We start from the raw sequence: 17,895 nt of genomic DNA on the forward strand, positions 1-17,895 counted from the left end.
CCGACGAACATCATATCAGATCTAACGGAAAACTATTTCACGTGCAATTCAACATCTCCTGCGATCGATCTGTTTACCATCACTGTACACTCAAATTCAAAATCCACTCGCAAAAATACCCCGGCGGCGGCGCGTAAGCGACATTTAGCCACAACATCTGTTAATATGATTGTTAATTACATATGTTGTTGTTAAAATGTAGCCACCTGTCCCGAGGAGGGCGCCTGGAGGTAGGTAGCTACGTCGTCAACCATACAGGCTCGCGGTAGGTCGGGGAGGAACATAATACGCTAAGGCATCGCGTGCTGCCTCCGCGGCGGGCCGCGACAGACTGGCGAGAGGGATCGGGACGCCCCGCCCCGAGGGTAGGGCTGCGGCGGGAAATGTTTTGGGATTTTTCATTACCGTACCTTATTGGTTCATTTGTTTTATTTTAGATTTGAATGTTTTAATATTTAGAGAGTTTTATTGTGATTAAACCACATTGTTATCTAATTGACATGTATTTAAAGGATATTTTGTTCGTTCATCGACCTAGAACTAGACTTTTGTATTTAGAAATTAAAAGCTTTGTACCGAAAGTTGATACTGTTTATGTATAACGTTCTTACTTCAACATAGCTTACATAACCTACAATAACTATTAAGTGGGCGGCAAATATTCGAAGATTTTAGGAGGCGGATTGGTTGGGTAAACTTTTTATTTGAGCAAAATATTTGAAAAAAATAATGAAAACAATTATTAATTTTTTTGACACATTTAATAGTTAAATCTTATTGTGTATAGCTTAATTCATAGTAAAATTTATAGTTGCCTTTTGCCTAAACGGCCTTAGACTAGGTACCTAGGTTTGCCTAAGTGAAATCATATTTCATATTCAAAATCTTTGTACGCCATTTACTTCTTCTTTATTTTACTTATTATTTATTTAGGCATCTTATACTATAACTACAACTGCCAAATGTTAAAAAATAAAGCAAAAAATACATATTTTAACATTTTTTGTTCAAGAAAACTCGCAATAATTATCCCGAATTTTTCCTCAGCGCCAACCCTAAGCCACTACGTCGTAATGCATTCGCGGCAGTGGCTGCGTCTCGGCGCCTCTCGGACCCGATCGGTACGCGTTCGGCTTCCCTCGGAAAGCTCTTTCAAATTCGGAACACAGTCATGACATATCTGTATCCAATACTCAATCGAATTTCAACCTTAGCTGTATACTCTCTAGGTTGAAATTCGGTTGTCGATTGATTATTTCAAGTGTTGTATTTGACTTTTGAAATATCCTAATTTTATTGCATAAGCGGTAATCGTTTTCGACTTTATCGCTTTGTGGTTAAGTTCAAATTTGTCTAATTATAGTTTTCAGCTGACGCGTTTATAAATGTCGCGTTCGCGTATGTTGTGCATGTGTGCGTGCGATTCGAATGGTTTAGGCGGACTTTTTGAGTTGAATACTAATATTTCAAAATTGGAATTGATTTTTTTAAAAAAGCAAAGAATGAACTACTACTAAATTTTTTGCTGGTTGAGGCATTCCCTTATGCTTTCTTAGGCAATAGTTATTTGTTTTACAAGGGGGCAACGTTGTTGGTTAACCGCTCGTGCTAATATTGATACCCGAGCAAGCGAAAGATTCCAAAATTGAACCACAAGCGTAGCAAGTGGTTCGAAAAATGGAATCTTGAGTGTTGCGAGGGTTTCAAAGCACGAGGGTTAAACAAAATTTGCTCCCGAGTGAAACACAAAATTGTTCACCCTGAACCCGAAGCAAATACATATTAAATGTAAAACCAAATCAAATCATTTCAAATCATCATTTAAAAGTCAATTCCATTACCAGCAAACATAAGAAAACAACTCAAAATTTGTAATTTGTTTGCCTCACATGTGAATAAAATGTAACTTTGCTATCAGTATTTGAAGTGCAAAGTAAGCCTTTCCGAGCTGGTGTGGTGAAAAGTCAATTAACGTTTAGCGTAGCTGTTAGTTTTCGATCAAACATAATATGTTAATAAATATATGGAATATATCTGTTGTTATTGAAGGTTAACTGATAAATAATAGTTTTTTTTTATAAATATTAGATACCTAATGTTAGGTATGTTCATAAATAAATGTGTGTTCATGTGGATACAGTTCATATGCGGTAGGTTCAGATTTTTGAAAAATCGTAGCGTTTTTATAGAACATAATTAAGCTTGCCCAAAATGTAGGTACTTATGGGCCTTTCGAACTTTAAGATATGTCAGTTAATAGATCTTGAAACGACATGGATTAGATGTGTCAGTGTCAAAAGTGACGTTTTTGCTTGTAGAAACGTCATATTTCGTTTCCAGATCTATATATTAATTGACGTATCTTAAAGTTTTGATCGGGCAGTAATTAATCGAATTTAAGCTGTTGTGAGACATACTAACATTGACAACCAATACAACAACAACAACACACAAACACAACAACAAACACAACAAACAAGTGACACACAACAAACACAACAACAGCACAACAACAACACAACAACAACAACAAGTTAACAAGTGAGTCTAAACCGTAAAATTATTCAAAGGGCAGTAATTATCTATTTTGAAGCCTTTCTCTAGTAACTAGATAAATTTTAGTAAAATTTAACCAAAGTGCACCCGTATATTTGTGTAAAAGATGGTGTTGACTGCAAGCTAGCGCCCTGGGCCGCGGTGGCCTATAAAAGTGCTAACTCGCCGCTTACATCAAATGATAATCCTAGACCGCAGACCTAACAATTACTAGACTTTACCCTTAAATATAACTACTGAAAAAATTATTTTGCCTTCAGAAACAAATGCCCTAGAATCTGAGTGAATAATACAGCGTTATTTTTGGACCATTAGCCGTATTGTGCGAGGTGATTAGGTAGGCCATACTGAACAACTTTTTCTATGGGACCAACTCCGAAATCACAAAAATTTTTTTGACTGTTTCATAGATTTTGGTCGAGTGGATGTCGACGTTTTCTATGGGAAGACCAAATTTTTTGTTTGGGATTTCGGGGTTGGTCCCATAGAAATAGTTGTTCAGTATGGCCTACCTAATCACCTCGCACAATATGGCTAACGGTCCAAAAATGACCCTGTATATAATGCTCGTAAGTGGGAAATTATCAAACCCCGTTAAATCAATGAAAATTAATGCTAGTTTCATCTTAATCATTTCCACGGTTTGAGCGTCAATAGACAACAGACAGACTGAATTAAGTACTTTCACATTTATAATCGTACAGGCATATTCGGATTTCGAGATAATCACAAGATCTAGAGACGATTTAGAGATCATCTAGATCTACATTAGATATCGACTAGATGTGACTTGGATATCTAAGTCATAACTTGTCGAAATCGTTCAAGAGGACCTCCAGAATCGCGGAAACGTCAAATTTGACATATCTATTATCTTACAAATATCTTTAAATTATCCATATCGTAACTTGTTGAAGTCTAGTAAAAATCTAATTCATTTTCCGAATCGAGCCGTTAGTGGGGGAAGTGCTGCGCTGGTGGCCTAGCGGTAAGAGCGTGCGTCTTTCAATCCGGAGGTCGCGGGTTCTAACCCCGGCTCGTACCAATGAGTTTTTCGGAACTTATGTACCTACCTACGAAATATAATTTGATATTTACCAGTTGCTTTTCGGTGAAGGAAAACATCGTGGGGAAACCGGACTAACAACAAATAAAACCTAGTTTCCCCTCTGGTGTGGAAGGTCAGATGGCGGTCACTTTCGTAAAAACTAGTGTCTACGTCAAATTAATTGTCAAGCGGATTCCAAACTCCCATGAGCCGTGGCAAAATGCCGGGATAGCGCGAGGAAAAAGAAAAAGAATAATCTTAGTGGGATTATAGAAATGTTACCTTGTTTTGAAGAGCTTAATGTCCTTTCTATGAATTCCTAATGCTATCTTCCGCGACGTTGCTCGTAATATAAATTCCTATCCAATATTCACAAATTTCCGCGGCGCATTTTAATGGCGTCGAGCAAATTGCAATCTTTCTCGGCGGGTTAGTGACGGTACGAAATTACCGTCAAAATTTAAGGGTTAGCAGTGAAAGGTTAACTGGAAGAGATGCCTCAAAGGGTTAAGTTCGCTTTTTAGGGTTACGTGCCTCAAAAGGAAAAAAACGGAACCCTTCCAATACAATAGGATCACTCGTCGTGCTTCTGTCTGTCTGTCCGACCATTCGTCCTTTATCTCCGAAACGAATGGGTCTAAAATTTTGAAAAAAATACACAAAATAGTTCTTTACCTATTACCTATAAGATGACAGGAAAACTTATTAGAAATGTGCAGTCAAGCGTGAGTCGGACCTAATTATTTTGTTTTTGATCCGACCCCTACGGGTTTTTTAACGACATTTCATTTCCACATAAAAAATATATTCTTAAAAATGGTGTAACGGAACGCGAGTCCGACTCGCACTTGACCGGTTTTTTTGTACATAGCTTTTCCATAACGTTTTTTTACATAACATTTCTTCAACCAAAAACGTCACTTTTGACACTGACATACCGGCGCAATTCGGGAAATGAATTAGATATGAAATAGTAAAGACATGTGACGTTCCACGGCAAAAGGTACCTTATGGCAGCTGGCGCTTACGCTATTATTAACACCGCTCCAATATTCAGCCGGGGAAATGGTACCTTTTACTGTGGAACGTCACATATCTTTACTATTTCATATCTAGTGGATCTCTAATTCATTTCCCGAATCGCGCCGGTAATATTTGACGTATCTTTCAGTTCGAATCGGGCCGTAGGGGTTAATTCTGAATACGCCGCAATATCGCATTGCTCCCACTATGAGCACGTGGAGCCCGCGCTACGCGGTCCTAGCTACGATCGCTACGACCTCGCTACGCCGTAGAGCTCTACGCTAGGCTCTACGGGACTGCTTGAAATTGTCTATAAATAGTATTTTATTTAGCAGATTACAATAACATTAACGTCACAATAATATGTTGTTTTCAGGCCAGAATGTAGAGCGAGCGGCAAAATTGCATGGACACATGAATTTATTTACAAAGTGGGCATGCACTTTTGCAGTTGGGTGTACATTACATTCATGCAAATAACATTAACACATTAAGGTAACTATGATATTGTTAACGTATTATAAAAATCAGAAAAGGCTCATTCACAGATTGTTAAACAAACCTTGTAAATCTAAATATAAAAATGAATAAATATTTTTTTGTTGTATATTACATGTATTTCGTACTATAATAAATAAAATAAAAAATTAAATAAATAAATAAAGTGGTTACGCTGCTAGTGTGATGGGGACCTTTGGACCCGGCATGGCTCAGAACGGGTTTTAGTTTGTTAAGTTTTATACATACAATGTATAACTATGTTTTTCTGAATAAATAAATATTATAGGACAATTTTACACACATCAATCTAGTCCCACGGTAAGCTCAATAAGGCTTGTGTTGTTATTGACGATACATATAATATATAATGGTATATAAATACTTATATACATAGAAAACATCCATAACTCAGAAACAAATATTTGTGATAAACACACAAATAAATGCCCTTACCAGGATTCGAACCCGGGACCCCTGCTTCGTGGGCAGGGTCACTACCGACTAGGCTAGGGGGGCGTCAAACCATATGTACTTAATAAAACGTTTTTTTATAGATTTTCACTACGTGCAGTCTATATGCAGTCGCATCGTAACCTCGTGATTTGTCACTATTCCGAAGTCATCCTGTATAAGTGTAGGTATACTCGAACGTGTATACAGGCATGCACCGTAGCGACCCGGGGCAACAGTAACTCTTTTTAATTCGCGTCGCACTTTATGCCGCGGTGGCCAACGACCTGCGACTTATGCTCCGTAGCGATCGAAACGCAACTGTCACTGTCGCGCTAATATGGAAGAGTGATAGAGAGACATAATGCTTTTCGCTGTCGAAGCGATAGCGATTGTGACCTTGGCTAGGCCGGCAGAGAAGTCAGAAATACTAGAAGTATTTGAACAAATTAAAGTATTTTTCAGAAAAATATTTTAATTTGTTTTTATCAAGTAGAAACACTATAAACATTATAAACTAAAATAATGTCAAATACTAAGAAAAAGTGACCAAGGCCTCCAGTGCCCCAGGCTGGAATCGAACCAGCGTCCTCTGCTATCGCAGCAGGTGCCTGAACCACTTGCCTTGCCACTTTGTGCCTTGGTCACTTTTTCTTAGTATATGACATTTGTTTCATTTTATAAGTCACATATTTTTAACAGTACATATGGTGCTAATTTACCGCCCTGGCGCGACAAGTAACACTCCCCTCGGTCGTGTTTTAATTTATCGCCACTCGTTGCGAATTTCCTACTTTTCGCACTGGTATCGTAATGTACTATTTCTGCCCTCTGCCCGGAAAGCGTCAACTTTCAGCCCACTGCGCTAAACGAAGTTACCGCTTTCCGGCTCTGTCGAACTGAAAAATAATATCAATACACACTTTGTTCTGAAATATTTCTTACTTTCTGCCCTCGGTAGGCATGTACATAATATACTATTATGTATTATGTATTTAGTGCCATTATAACACAATACAATACTTTTTTATTGCACACCTCAATATAACGAATCAAAATAATACAGAAAGAACACAGCAACTCGGTTAGAGGTTAACGGGCTGTCTTATAGCTAAAAAGCGATCACCTCTAAAAACCCTTTACGTAGCAGAAATTAATTTACAAAATGCCGGTCACTTTTCGTTTGTGCTTTACTTGGTCTCATTTAAAAGCATATACTAAAAGGAATGTAGGTATTCATATTAGTAAACATGCCAAAAAAACAAACAATATTTCGATTAACTTAATACAAAAAATAATTTATTTAAATATATTTTGGACTAATTAACCTGGTTATTAATTCTACTAAATTATTTTCAACAGACCCGTAAAATTGGTTACTACTAAATATAGTTTAATATTTAGTTTACATGGTTGTCTGGTTTTGGCGGACAAAAGCATTAAAGTTAGGTCAGAAACTGTTTAGTATGAGTTTTTAAGTTTTTGCGACTTTCCTATTGTTATCACAAAACAAACGGACCTTAAATCCTATCGCACATCCTTATCGACATGTTAAACCATCTACTTATTTACATCTACTTATTTAGATTTTCAACGTACGATGAAAATCTTAGAAAAAAGCAATCAAATGGTATACTTTTATGATGTTCAATGTCCATATAAAAGACTCCGGTTTTCCCGAACGATTTTGACCCAATTCCGAATTACTAGTCCATACATTTCGTTCATCCCTGGCGGTATCAGTATCAGTAGCAATATTCGAGCCACCAATATACGAACTAGCAATATTGCCATATCGTTTTATGGCCGCCAATGGCCACAGACATTTAGCGTCGGTTTTTAACGGGCGACGCTATCTGTGATATTTACAATGTTTACATTATTAACTAGTAATTATAGGAATGCAGAAGGGTGGGTGATAATTCGAGAATGTGTATGCATGCTAAGAGGGAAATATATAGGGTGTTTCAGGAGACGTGAGCAGGATAGTATAGAGGGGTCCTGTCATAGTAAATTTTGTAGTCACAGTAAATTTACTGCCATCTATCGACACACGACTAAAACTCAAAATGAAAACGTATAAAATTATCAAAAAAATGTATATATATGGATAAATGATTTTATTATTTTTATGTCATTATGATCCATGTTCATTCACTGATATCTATTAAAATTGTTAAATATGAAACAGTGTTGTCACGCTATCTAGCCGAGCATAGGCTAAAAAGTGTGTGCGGCATTTATCCGAGAATGACTTTTTCTTGATTTCCGAGGCACGTTTTTTCCTTAGACTTTATTCATCTTATACGAAGTTACATATGTCTTTGGTATTAGTGAGGAAGGTTAATTTATTTACGACATGCATGGTCACCCTAAAATGAGAATACTAAACTAGGTACCGATATTCTGTGCCAAATTGAATGCCATCAGGGTCATCACTGTCATCACGGTCTGGTTACTTTTGAAAACTCGTAATATTTCACTCAAGTTTGACAGTTTATTTTCTTCGTAATCAAATTGCTGTCATTACGGTTAAAGAGGTTTTATGTTTATTACTTAGGTCTTGTAGGGTGACCATGATTGTAGAGAATTAAATTTCCCCTCACCAAATAAGTTTAAAAATAGGAAAAAGTGTGGTTGTTTCACCTAAATACGACTTACTTAGTGTGCGGGATTAGTCCTGCTCACGTCTTCTGAATCAACCTGTGTATACGTATTGGGTCGAATAAACAGATGTACCTAGTGCATAATTGTTTTACGTCGTATTTTCTCGAAAACGTTCGTATTTATCATGCTACTTCAGTCAACAAAGTACTTTTTTTACCGTCAATTCTTCGTCCTTAGCGTCCGTACTTTACCTACCAGAATCATATTCACTAGTAACTAGTAGGATATGATATGAGGATATAAACATTATGAGCCCACAACCTCTCCAAATTTTGAAACAGCGGTTGTTATATAATAAATTTTAATCTAACCTTTATATAATGATATACCGCCTAAACTGCACAGTATAAAGCAGTTTTCAGACGTATGGAGCCGGTTCATTAGCCTGGCTGCGCCGCTATAATTTATGTGAACTTATTATCAGAGCTATATGTGACGCGGGTGCAGCGTATAGGGTACCTACTTAAATACAGAGACACGAAATTACTTCCATTGAAATAACTGTGATGATATAGCACAAAACAAGAACCCCTTTTTATACGCGTTAAAAGTATATTGTCAATACGACGTAGTGATGGAGACCTTTTGTTAAAAACCAACTCTTAAATCAATGTTTTTAGGGTTCCGTACCCAAAGGGTAAAAACGGGACCCTATTACTAATACTCCACTGTCCGTCTGTCCGTCCGCCTGTCTGTCACCAGGCTGTATCTCATGAATCGTGATAGCTAGACAGTTGAAATTTTCACAGATGATGTATTTCTGTTGCAGCTATTTATAACAACAAATAATACTAAAAACAAAAGTGGGGCTCTCAACAAACGTGATGGTACGGAACCCTTCGTGCGCGATTTCAACTTGCTCTTGGCCGATTTTTTTTTCAGGCAGACCAACAAAGAGAGGGCATGTCCTAGACGTATTTTTCTTAGTTAGATGCACATCGTGAACTTCAAATTAAAATTAATAACGCTTACTACATCATAGCCATCACCAAACAAAAGAGAGGAGTTAAAGGTAACGGTTGTTTTACATTTACATAATTACATAGAAGTATATCAAGAGCCGCCTGTTTCGACCAGAAAACTACTGACTTCGCCTATAAAGTACCGGGGCTTTACCATGATGTCCTTATTGCGATTTTGTTTAGGACCGAAACAGAATTGCTAAAGGATGGAGCTATATAAGCCACATAACTCCGGCCCTTAGCAATTCAGTTTAGGTCCTAAACAGAATCGCAATAAGGACATCATGGTAAGGCCCCTGGTTTAAAAGGGTTCTTGCCAAAATGGTTGTGCAGAAGTGGTGATCGATTGCATGGAGGTTAATGAAAGAGTGATTTGCAAGATTTTGAACAGTACAAAAATGGTTTAACTTTAGGTGCCTCTAATTGGCTGCGATACAACATAGGTATGTGGAGCGCTGCTATTGGTGCTTTAGAAAAAACCTCCGAATACTAGCCGAGCCCGACGGCTGCATTTAGCTACAGCATAAGGAATATTTTCTTCTTCTTCTCCTGAGCCTATTTCCCTTGTCTCTTGGGGTCAGCCCTAGTATACGGCTACCATCTGTTCGGCATTGACATAAACGCTATCGTGAACGTAATTTACTTTCTATATATCTCTTTTGCGCTAATTATCAGTACGAGCAGGCGTGGCTCACTCCGCGATTTCGTCGCTTTGCTACAGGTAGCTAAAAGTACATCCGTTCGACCCCAATTTTGGGGTTTGCCATAAGCCGCGCGTGGCGCTGTCGCCACCTAGCGGCCATATCTGTGCTGATCGTGACAGACACGTTTTGTTAGAGAGTGAGTCTTCTGTACCTAGTACTATTATTTATTCTGTGGTACCAGGGAGATGCATAGAAAGTAAATTAAGTTCACGATAGGGTTTATGTCAATGCCAAATTGATGGTAGCCGTATACTAGTCCGTAAACGCCACTCTGGGCGTTTCGGTGTCATCTCTGGTTTTAAATCCGTAGTCTTTGGAAATGATCCCCATCCAGGTCGACATAACGAATATTTTACGCAATAAAAAGTTGCATTGGCAACAATATCATTTTGCCAAAGAAGCCCTTCGTCATAATGAGAATATTTTGTACCCGATCTCTCTGTCTTGTGGTACCCTGGACACAATCAGGCCGTAGTAAATCTAATACAGCGCGCCGCCGCGGCTCCTACTCTGATTTTTGTAGACACGGCTTATGTAATATACCTACAGCCCCGCGCAATTGTTTTACTTTAACTTATTGCTAATAATTTCCTTTGTCAATTGATTTACATTATACCTAGTTAATTTATAGGAGGAAAGTTTTAGATCGGCGCATAAAAAATGTTCTAACCCGGATTCATAAAACTTTACGATTTAGTTAAATTATGTTTTATTCCTTTCTTTCAAACATATAAGTCAAAATGACAGATAAAGACAAACGATTATTACCTAAATGAGGCTTATAACGCGTTTATGATTAAGGGGGTAAGATCTTAACGGCCTCCTAGCCTAGTCGGTAGAGACCCTGCCTGCAAAACTAGGGGTCCGCGGTTCGAATCCCACGCTTTGCCACGGCTCATGGGTCATGGGAGCCTGGAGTGCGCTTTGGCAATTAATCTCAAGAATTGGCGTAGGCACTACGTCTGACGAGAGAAAACTAGGCTTCCTCACGTGTTTTCGCGACTGCAAATACCGAAAAGACATTGGTAAAAAATGAAATATCAAATATATTATGCTTAAGTTCCGAAAAACTCATCGGTACGACCTACGCATTGAAAGTTGTACGCTCTTACCGATAGCCTACCAATGCTTTTTGCCTTTAAACGCCTATTTCCCGGAGGGGTAGGCAGAGACCACGGATTTCTACTTGTGATTATACAGGATGATTCATGAGACGTGAGCAGGACTAATCCTGGACACTCAGTAACTGAGAATTGATCTATCACCATCATATTTAGGTGAAACAACCACACTTTTTCCTATTTTTAACATTTTTGTGAGAGCAAATTTAATTCTCCACAATCATGGTTACCCTACAAAACCTAATTAATAAACATAAAACCTCTTTAACCGTAATGACAGCATTTTGATTACGAAGAAAATAAACTGTCAAACTTGAGTGAAATACGAGTTTTCAAAAGTAACCAGACCGTGATGACAGTGATGGCATTCAATTTGACACAGAATATGGGTAGTTTAGTATTCTAATTTTAGGGTGACAATGCATGTCGTAAATAAATTAATAACTTTTTTTTTCAACACGACTAGAAAATTAACGTTAACTTCACTAATACTGGTACGAAACATTTGCTTATAATTTACGAAATGCGCTGTGTTAGTCCTGCTCACGTCTCCTGAATCACCCTGTATTGATGATTATATCGTCGCCTAGCACCCATAGTATAGCTAGGTTGAGCTGTGTTAAGATGTCCCCTAACCCCTAATATTTATATTTATTTATTTATATGCATGACTGTGTGTGTGTACTATGTATAATCGTTGTCCAGCATTATCGTCTATGGTGCAACGGCGACAACGCAGCCCCTCCGCCGCAAATTTATAATTTCGCACAATTACCCGCCCGAGACATCGTCGACGATAGACTTACAACTCTATAGAATTTCCAGAAATTAAGAATGTTTCAATTTGATTCTCCAAACACTGACTACCTGGAAATGCTTCTGGTAACGGAAAAAGTCCAAGGAAGGCGACCACGTGGAAGAAGTCCAATGCGATGGACAGATCAGATCCGCGAGGGCACAAAATCTAAAATCCACGATGGACTGCACACTACTGAAGATCGCAACAAGTGGAAGGAGTTAGTCCACAAAATAATTCGTGGAGGCCACGACCCTCAGCAATGAGGAATACGACACAAGGAGGGGAGAGAGGAGGAGGGAAATTTGATTCTGAAGACCTTAGCGAACTCGACGCCGTCGACTGGACAGAAACGGCTTTGGACAGAGTGGCATGACAGTCTTTGGTGTCGGAGGCCAAGATCCACTTCGGGTCGTTGCGCCACAGGAGTAGAATGAAGTTATCGTCTCATAGAAAGTTTGAATTTCGCAACTTTTCTACTGACAAACTTGTTTGACCGTCTATAAAAATAGAGTCGTGTCTACAACTTTCCACAGACCAATACCAGGACAGCATCGCAGGCAGGAGCGGCGGCAGACAAATAAATTCAGCCGCGATAAGCGCGGTATAAATCAGACGGGAAAAAGGGTCATGTGTTTACGAAGACTCCCGCTATGATGTCATTGCCATAAGGTTTCTATTGTACGTGTATATTTTAAAGGGAAACAAAATTCTAGGCTTTATACTCAATTCAACACGATTTCCAAGGGTTTGCTCATGTAAAAATACGCACGGGGGAAACTTTGAAACCCGCGCAGTGGTCGTATACGCAAGTTACGCGAGGCGCATTATATCTTTTGTTTTCTTTTAATTTCCTGGCTTTACGCTCCCTCTTAAGGGGCAGCCTGTCTATAGGGAGGGGGTCTTGTGAAGTCTGCGTAGAACTTGTAACATTTACTACTAAGCTAAGCTCGTAGCGATACGTCGTTATGAGATCTGCGTAGAACTTGTACATTTATTACTAAGCTACGCTCATTAACGCTTTAGTTGAACCTACATAATTGTTGACGGAGTCTATATTTGGAGGCTCCAATCCTTTCAAACTGTTCTTAAAAAAAGACTCAATAAATGACCCAACTCTGAACTTGAAAGACTCAGAAGCTTAATCGCTGGGTCCCGTAAAACTGAAACGAATTTTCAAATTCAAACTCAAGTTCCTACCAACCCTACCCATATCTGTTTAGGTAGGTATATTGTCTAAAAGCCTCCAAAACTAATAACAATAATAAAGTAAAATGCACACAAAAAGTGCAGTTAGGTTAGGTATTTAACATTTGAACCCGGCTAAATTGTAACGGCCCCATTCCGTAACTTCGGGCGCGAGCTAACTGCCATAGGGTACATGGAGGCGTGAATACTGGTAGGTGCTAGGCTAGATGAGCCCATCTTGCACCATTCCACTAACCCGGGGTTAACCGGTTTAACCTGGAGTTACCATGGTTACCAATACAATTTGACACTAAGTTAACTGTTTAACCGCTTAACCCCGGGTTAGTGGGATGGTGCAATTGGGCCTCAATAAGATTTTTAATGGTGGTTTAATCCTAAGACCTATTCAACAACACATAAGGTTAAAGCGGAAACAAGATTTCATACCCACTTTACGTGTAGGGAAGGTATGTAGGTAAAATGTATGACATATGTTTTTTTCTGTATTTATTAACAAAATGTTAACCCAAAAAGACTGATTTCATGCCAAAGGGCACTCTGTAACATCGATCTTTTCCATAGGGGCCACCCAACATCCGATATCGGAAAGACACCTTCAGGCGTATCGGACCCCCCGTGACGGGACCGAGTCCCCCGTCAGTCAGCTGTCTAGCTGTGTCTGACCGACCGACATAATTTTGGCTGTACCTAGTGTTAAGGTTGCCAGATGGTCGGGATTTGGCGGGATTCTCCCGATTTTTAGCATGTGTTCCCGATTCCCGACAAAGTGTAAACTGTCCCGAAAAACAGCTTCACGTTATAAAACAATAATTTCAAGTTCCGAACTGTCGAGCTGACGTAGTGCCAATAATATAAAATATCGTTGTTTTTAATACAATTACTTAGTACTTTAATTTGAATGTTTTTTTTCCGACATAAATCCCAAAATCCCGAAAAATTTATATTGTTTCCCGATAATAGCACCTTCCGATCTGGCAACCCTACCTAGTGTAGTAACCGCTAAAACAGGGACGACGCGCGCCAATACATCCCGCAGCCCGACATGGTGGATGTAGGATCCTACATCCGATATCGGGACGGACAATGCGAATACCTACGCTGTAGAATGAACAACCCCCAGAAGATGAACGTTTGGCTTTAAAATCGCAACTATCTCCAAACTTCGTACCTCCAGTGAGACTGATTCGTCTCGCGCCATATCGCGCGTTTTTCCCCCGCTAATTACTCGGCTCCGAGTTAGTCCCGTAATATGTAAGATTTACTTCTTGTATTGTTACTTTTATTGCCAAGCCCGTTGTAATGGGGATTTGGAGTTTAACCGGCTTGTGGTGTGTTTGTTTTGATGGTTGGGTATGGTTATAGTCCGTTTTTTTTAGCATTAGAAAGAACTTCGCAGAAGTTAGCTTGTGGTTCTAAATCTGGCACTTTTAGCGGTAAAAATTTGAAGTAAATTATATGTATTGACCATGCTACATTAGATAATTCAATAATTATTAACAATTAACAAGCCTGATAAAAACAGCACGCTTGCTTCTGCGGAGTTCTTTCTAATGCTAAAAAAAACGAACTATAGGTAACCATATAGATTTGACTTGCTGAGATAATGGAAGAGTGGCCTAGTGGAGATATAGGCCAAAATGTATATGAATATTTCATGAATGTCGAAGCTTTTTTCTACTGACAAAGTGAGTTTTCCAGAGTAAGAATATTTGAAAAAATAAACAATAAAAACATAGCTGGCTGAATTGAAACATTCCACTGAACCTAATACCGGACAGAAAGCACTGATAGAGATTATTAAAAAAAAAACATGGCCAAAGTTCGTGGCATCTGCGACACCAATTATGCCGAATGAGTTTTGTAGAAGTACTAAACGTTTTTTCTTGAAAATTGTGTTTGTAGCGACCAGGAACTCGATTCCAATTAACATTTTGTTATGGTTTTGATACGACTTTGACGATCGTTTTGGTAACCAACGCGCGTCTCACGCACGAGTTCATTTAGGGTCGGTTGCAACAAACTGTTCGTATCGTTAAAGTGTTCGCTAAATTTTTATGTATGGAAAGTTTCATAGTAAAGCACCGGGGCGTGCCGGCTGACGTTGATCAGTCTGTCAAATGTGGTTGGTGCAACTGGCCCTTAGTATCCCCGCGCGCGTCCCCTTGAACCATTTTCTGAAATTTCGTAATTTTAATTTTGTGTCTCATTTTGGACTATAATCGACCTTAAGTCGACAAGACAAGGTTCAATTTGTATTCTTACTTTGTTGTAACGCCTGTTGTATTGTGGCATGCAGGGAACTGCAAACTATGCGTTTGTGCTAAAATTGCTGTTGGTTTTTTTGCAGGCGCTTTGACGCAAAATTTAATTAAGGCAGATTTTTTTAACCTATCTATGAAGCTATGTAAAACTATTCCTGTTTTTTTTAACATGGCATTATACATACTACATACATTATTTCTACTGTTAAAAACAACGTGGTATTTAAGTTATTAAACCATGTATATTTTTTAATAAATTGCATTTTAAACTTGGGTAAGTGCATCTTATTTTTCTGGGAATGCTCATTTCAAACCATTTAACCCGTGCATTCAACAATGTAATAATATTTGTTGCTTGAATGTTTGCCACAAATAAGTAAAAGAAAATGTAGGTAATAAAACTTCTTTCCAGTCGTATCCTCATTGCTGAGGGTCGTGATTACCAACGCTTAATACCACTTTCTTCCAGACACTTTAGGTATATAGGTTTTTTATCATATCTCATATACCTGGTATCACCTAATTTAGTAGGGTAATTGGATTTGATTTGTAAAAAGGAGGTGATGTAAAAGATTAGTAATAAAATAAATAATTATCAACAAGACATAGTCTTTCACATTTATTACAAATACAAATTATCTATCAAGCACTCATTATTGTCCTTTATTTTTACGTTTTTTCTTAATTATACTCGTTGCTTCATCATTCAACTGCTGGAAGAATGCCTTTGAAGTCTTTAAAGACTTATCATTCGCTTCCACTCCCTTCGTAGTATTCCTATGCTCCGTAACCTTAACAACGGTGCCCTTCTTACGCTGCAGTTGCTTTTTCTTCCTTCGTTCTCTCTTCTTGTCTGTTGAGCTTCTCTCTTCTTTACTCATTAAGTCGCCTCTACGCTTCTTCTTGACTTCTTCTGGAGCAAGTAAGGCCGCGTCGCTGGTAGCAACCGGAGCAACCTCTTCCATGGATATAGCTGGAGTGTTACTAACAATCTTAACTTCTGCTTGTGGCGCTCTAGGTGTGTAGTGGTAATGGCAGAGAGCATCAAGTTTAGCGAACAATTTCTTCATCGCTTCTTTAACTTCTTTATGCGCTTCCGGTTCTTCTTCTTCTTCCTTCTCTCCTGACGCTGCTTGCTTCTGCTTTAAATACTCCGCTTCGTAAACTTGAGCGAGACTCAGCTTGCTCTTTGACTGATCAATGATTTCCGTTTTACGGAATTGTAGCTGGTCATCAACTGGTTTTTCTTTCTTTTCTACATCATCCCATGCCTTATCTTTGATTCTTTGCCTTATGATATCTTCGAGAGTAACTGTGGTTTGCTCAGTAATGATAGGTGGTGGTCGAGATGTTAAATCAAAATCAACAACCTCCTCTAATAAGGAATTTTGTGGTCTCTTTACTGCATCTACCTCTCCTTTTAACTGCCAGGGTGCTTCTTTAAGCATTTTTTCTTCAAGTCTATTAATAGTTTGCTTTAGACGGTCTTGTCTATGCTCAAAATCTGACTTATGCTCATCCATATTGTTATCCTTTTTAGTGTTTGCCTCATCATTTTCAACAGCGCTCTCATCATCAGACTCGCTATCTTCCATAGCAGCAAACCTGACTTTTTTATCCTTTTTCTTAGACTTTTTATCTTTAACTTCAGATTTCTCTTCTTCATGGTCTCTGTCATCATCATTTCCACTGTCATCTTGATCACCTTCATCATCGTCACCATCTTCATTATCAAAGAAATCATTATACATGCCTTGAGCATCTTCTTCACCAGATTCATCATCAACATCGTCAAATAAGTCTATTGAATCTTCAGAGTCAGATGCCACTTTCTTTTCCTTTTCTTCCTGAAGGAGAAACTGCTCCATTTCATTCAATTTGAAAAATTGATCATCAACTATTGAACCTCTAGTCTTCTTGTTTAGATTAGACTTCTGTGACTTTTTATTTTTAGTCTTAGATTTTTCTTCCCTTTCTTCTAGTTCTTCCTCTGATTGGCTTTTGGTCTCCATTTCTTCATCTTGAGACTCATCTTCTTCGTCTTTGATCTTCACAGGGAAGGTAAGATCTTTCTTTGTTGATATGCTGTTAGCTACGTCCCATACGAGTTGATCCCAACACTGCGCGTTTTGCAGATCGATTTGTTGCCATATCTGCTCTTCATCGAAATCTTTCACTATCAATTTAGGCAGAGCAGAGCCTTTTCTCTTGTTTCCATCACTAATTTCTTCCGATTTTGTAAGGTCGTAAAGAGATTTAACCAAACTCGTGATGTCGTCTTTAACATCTTTTTGGACCGTCAAAAACTTGACCGGCTTTTCAGTGAACGTGTTGAACTTATCGAGAATATCCTCCATGTTTGTGGATAAATTACCCCGCTTTGATGCTAGTGATAGGAATCACTTTTTATACAAAATCTAAACTTTTATTATTTACAACAAAACCACATGCGGTTCGGCTGACGGGCTGACATTGTCAACTTGACAAGTGTCATCAGGGTTGCCAACTCCCAATTTTTATTTACCCCTGAGCTCAACTTAAAAACCCCTAAAACTGTACTATTATTTTGGAAAACCCACTAAATAAAAAATAAAAGA

At 38.5% G+C, this 17,895-nt stretch overlaps 2 protein-coding genes and 1 long non-coding RNA gene across 12 annotated transcripts in view; 1 reads left to right on the forward strand and 2 right to left on the reverse strand.

Moving 5' to 3' along the window:
- The window catches only part of LOC134675570 (nuclear factor 1 B-type), an 80,327-nt gene extending 79,951 nt beyond the window's left edge, over positions 1-376 (reverse strand). For 5 of the 10 annotated variants that reach the window (XM_063533866.1, XM_063533864.1, XM_063533868.1 and 2 more), the window contains exon 1: positions 207-375. In XM_063533866.1, the coding sequence (XP_063389936.1) occupies positions 207-284 (78 nt within the window). In that variant the 5' untranslated portion in view covers positions 285-375. Of the gene's footprint in view, positions 1-180 lie in introns of all 10 variants that reach the window. The other 5 variants (XM_063533863.1, XM_063533859.1, XM_063533861.1 and 2 more) reach the window with 3 other exon arrangements.
- LOC134675587 (uncharacterized) overlaps positions 1-17,895 on the forward strand; it is a 358,978-nt gene that overhangs the window by 326,263 nt on the left and 14,820 nt on the right. The window lies entirely within an intron of this gene.
- LOC134675612 (U3 small nucleolar ribonucleoprotein protein MPP10) lies at positions 15,892-17,755 on the reverse strand. The gene has a single exon (XM_063533935.1). The coding sequence runs from the start codon at positions 17,653-17,655 to the stop codon at positions 15,952-15,954; it is 1,704 nt and encodes a 567-aa protein (XP_063390005.1). The 5' UTR covers positions 17,656-17,755; the 3' UTR covers positions 15,892-15,951.

This window comes from Cydia fagiglandana, chromosome 22 (genome assembly GCF_963556715.1).
Source record: "Cydia fagiglandana chromosome 22, ilCydFagi1.1, whole genome shotgun sequence".
Lineage (NCBI taxonomy): Eukaryota > Metazoa > Arthropoda > Insecta > Lepidoptera > Tortricidae > Cydia > Cydia fagiglandana.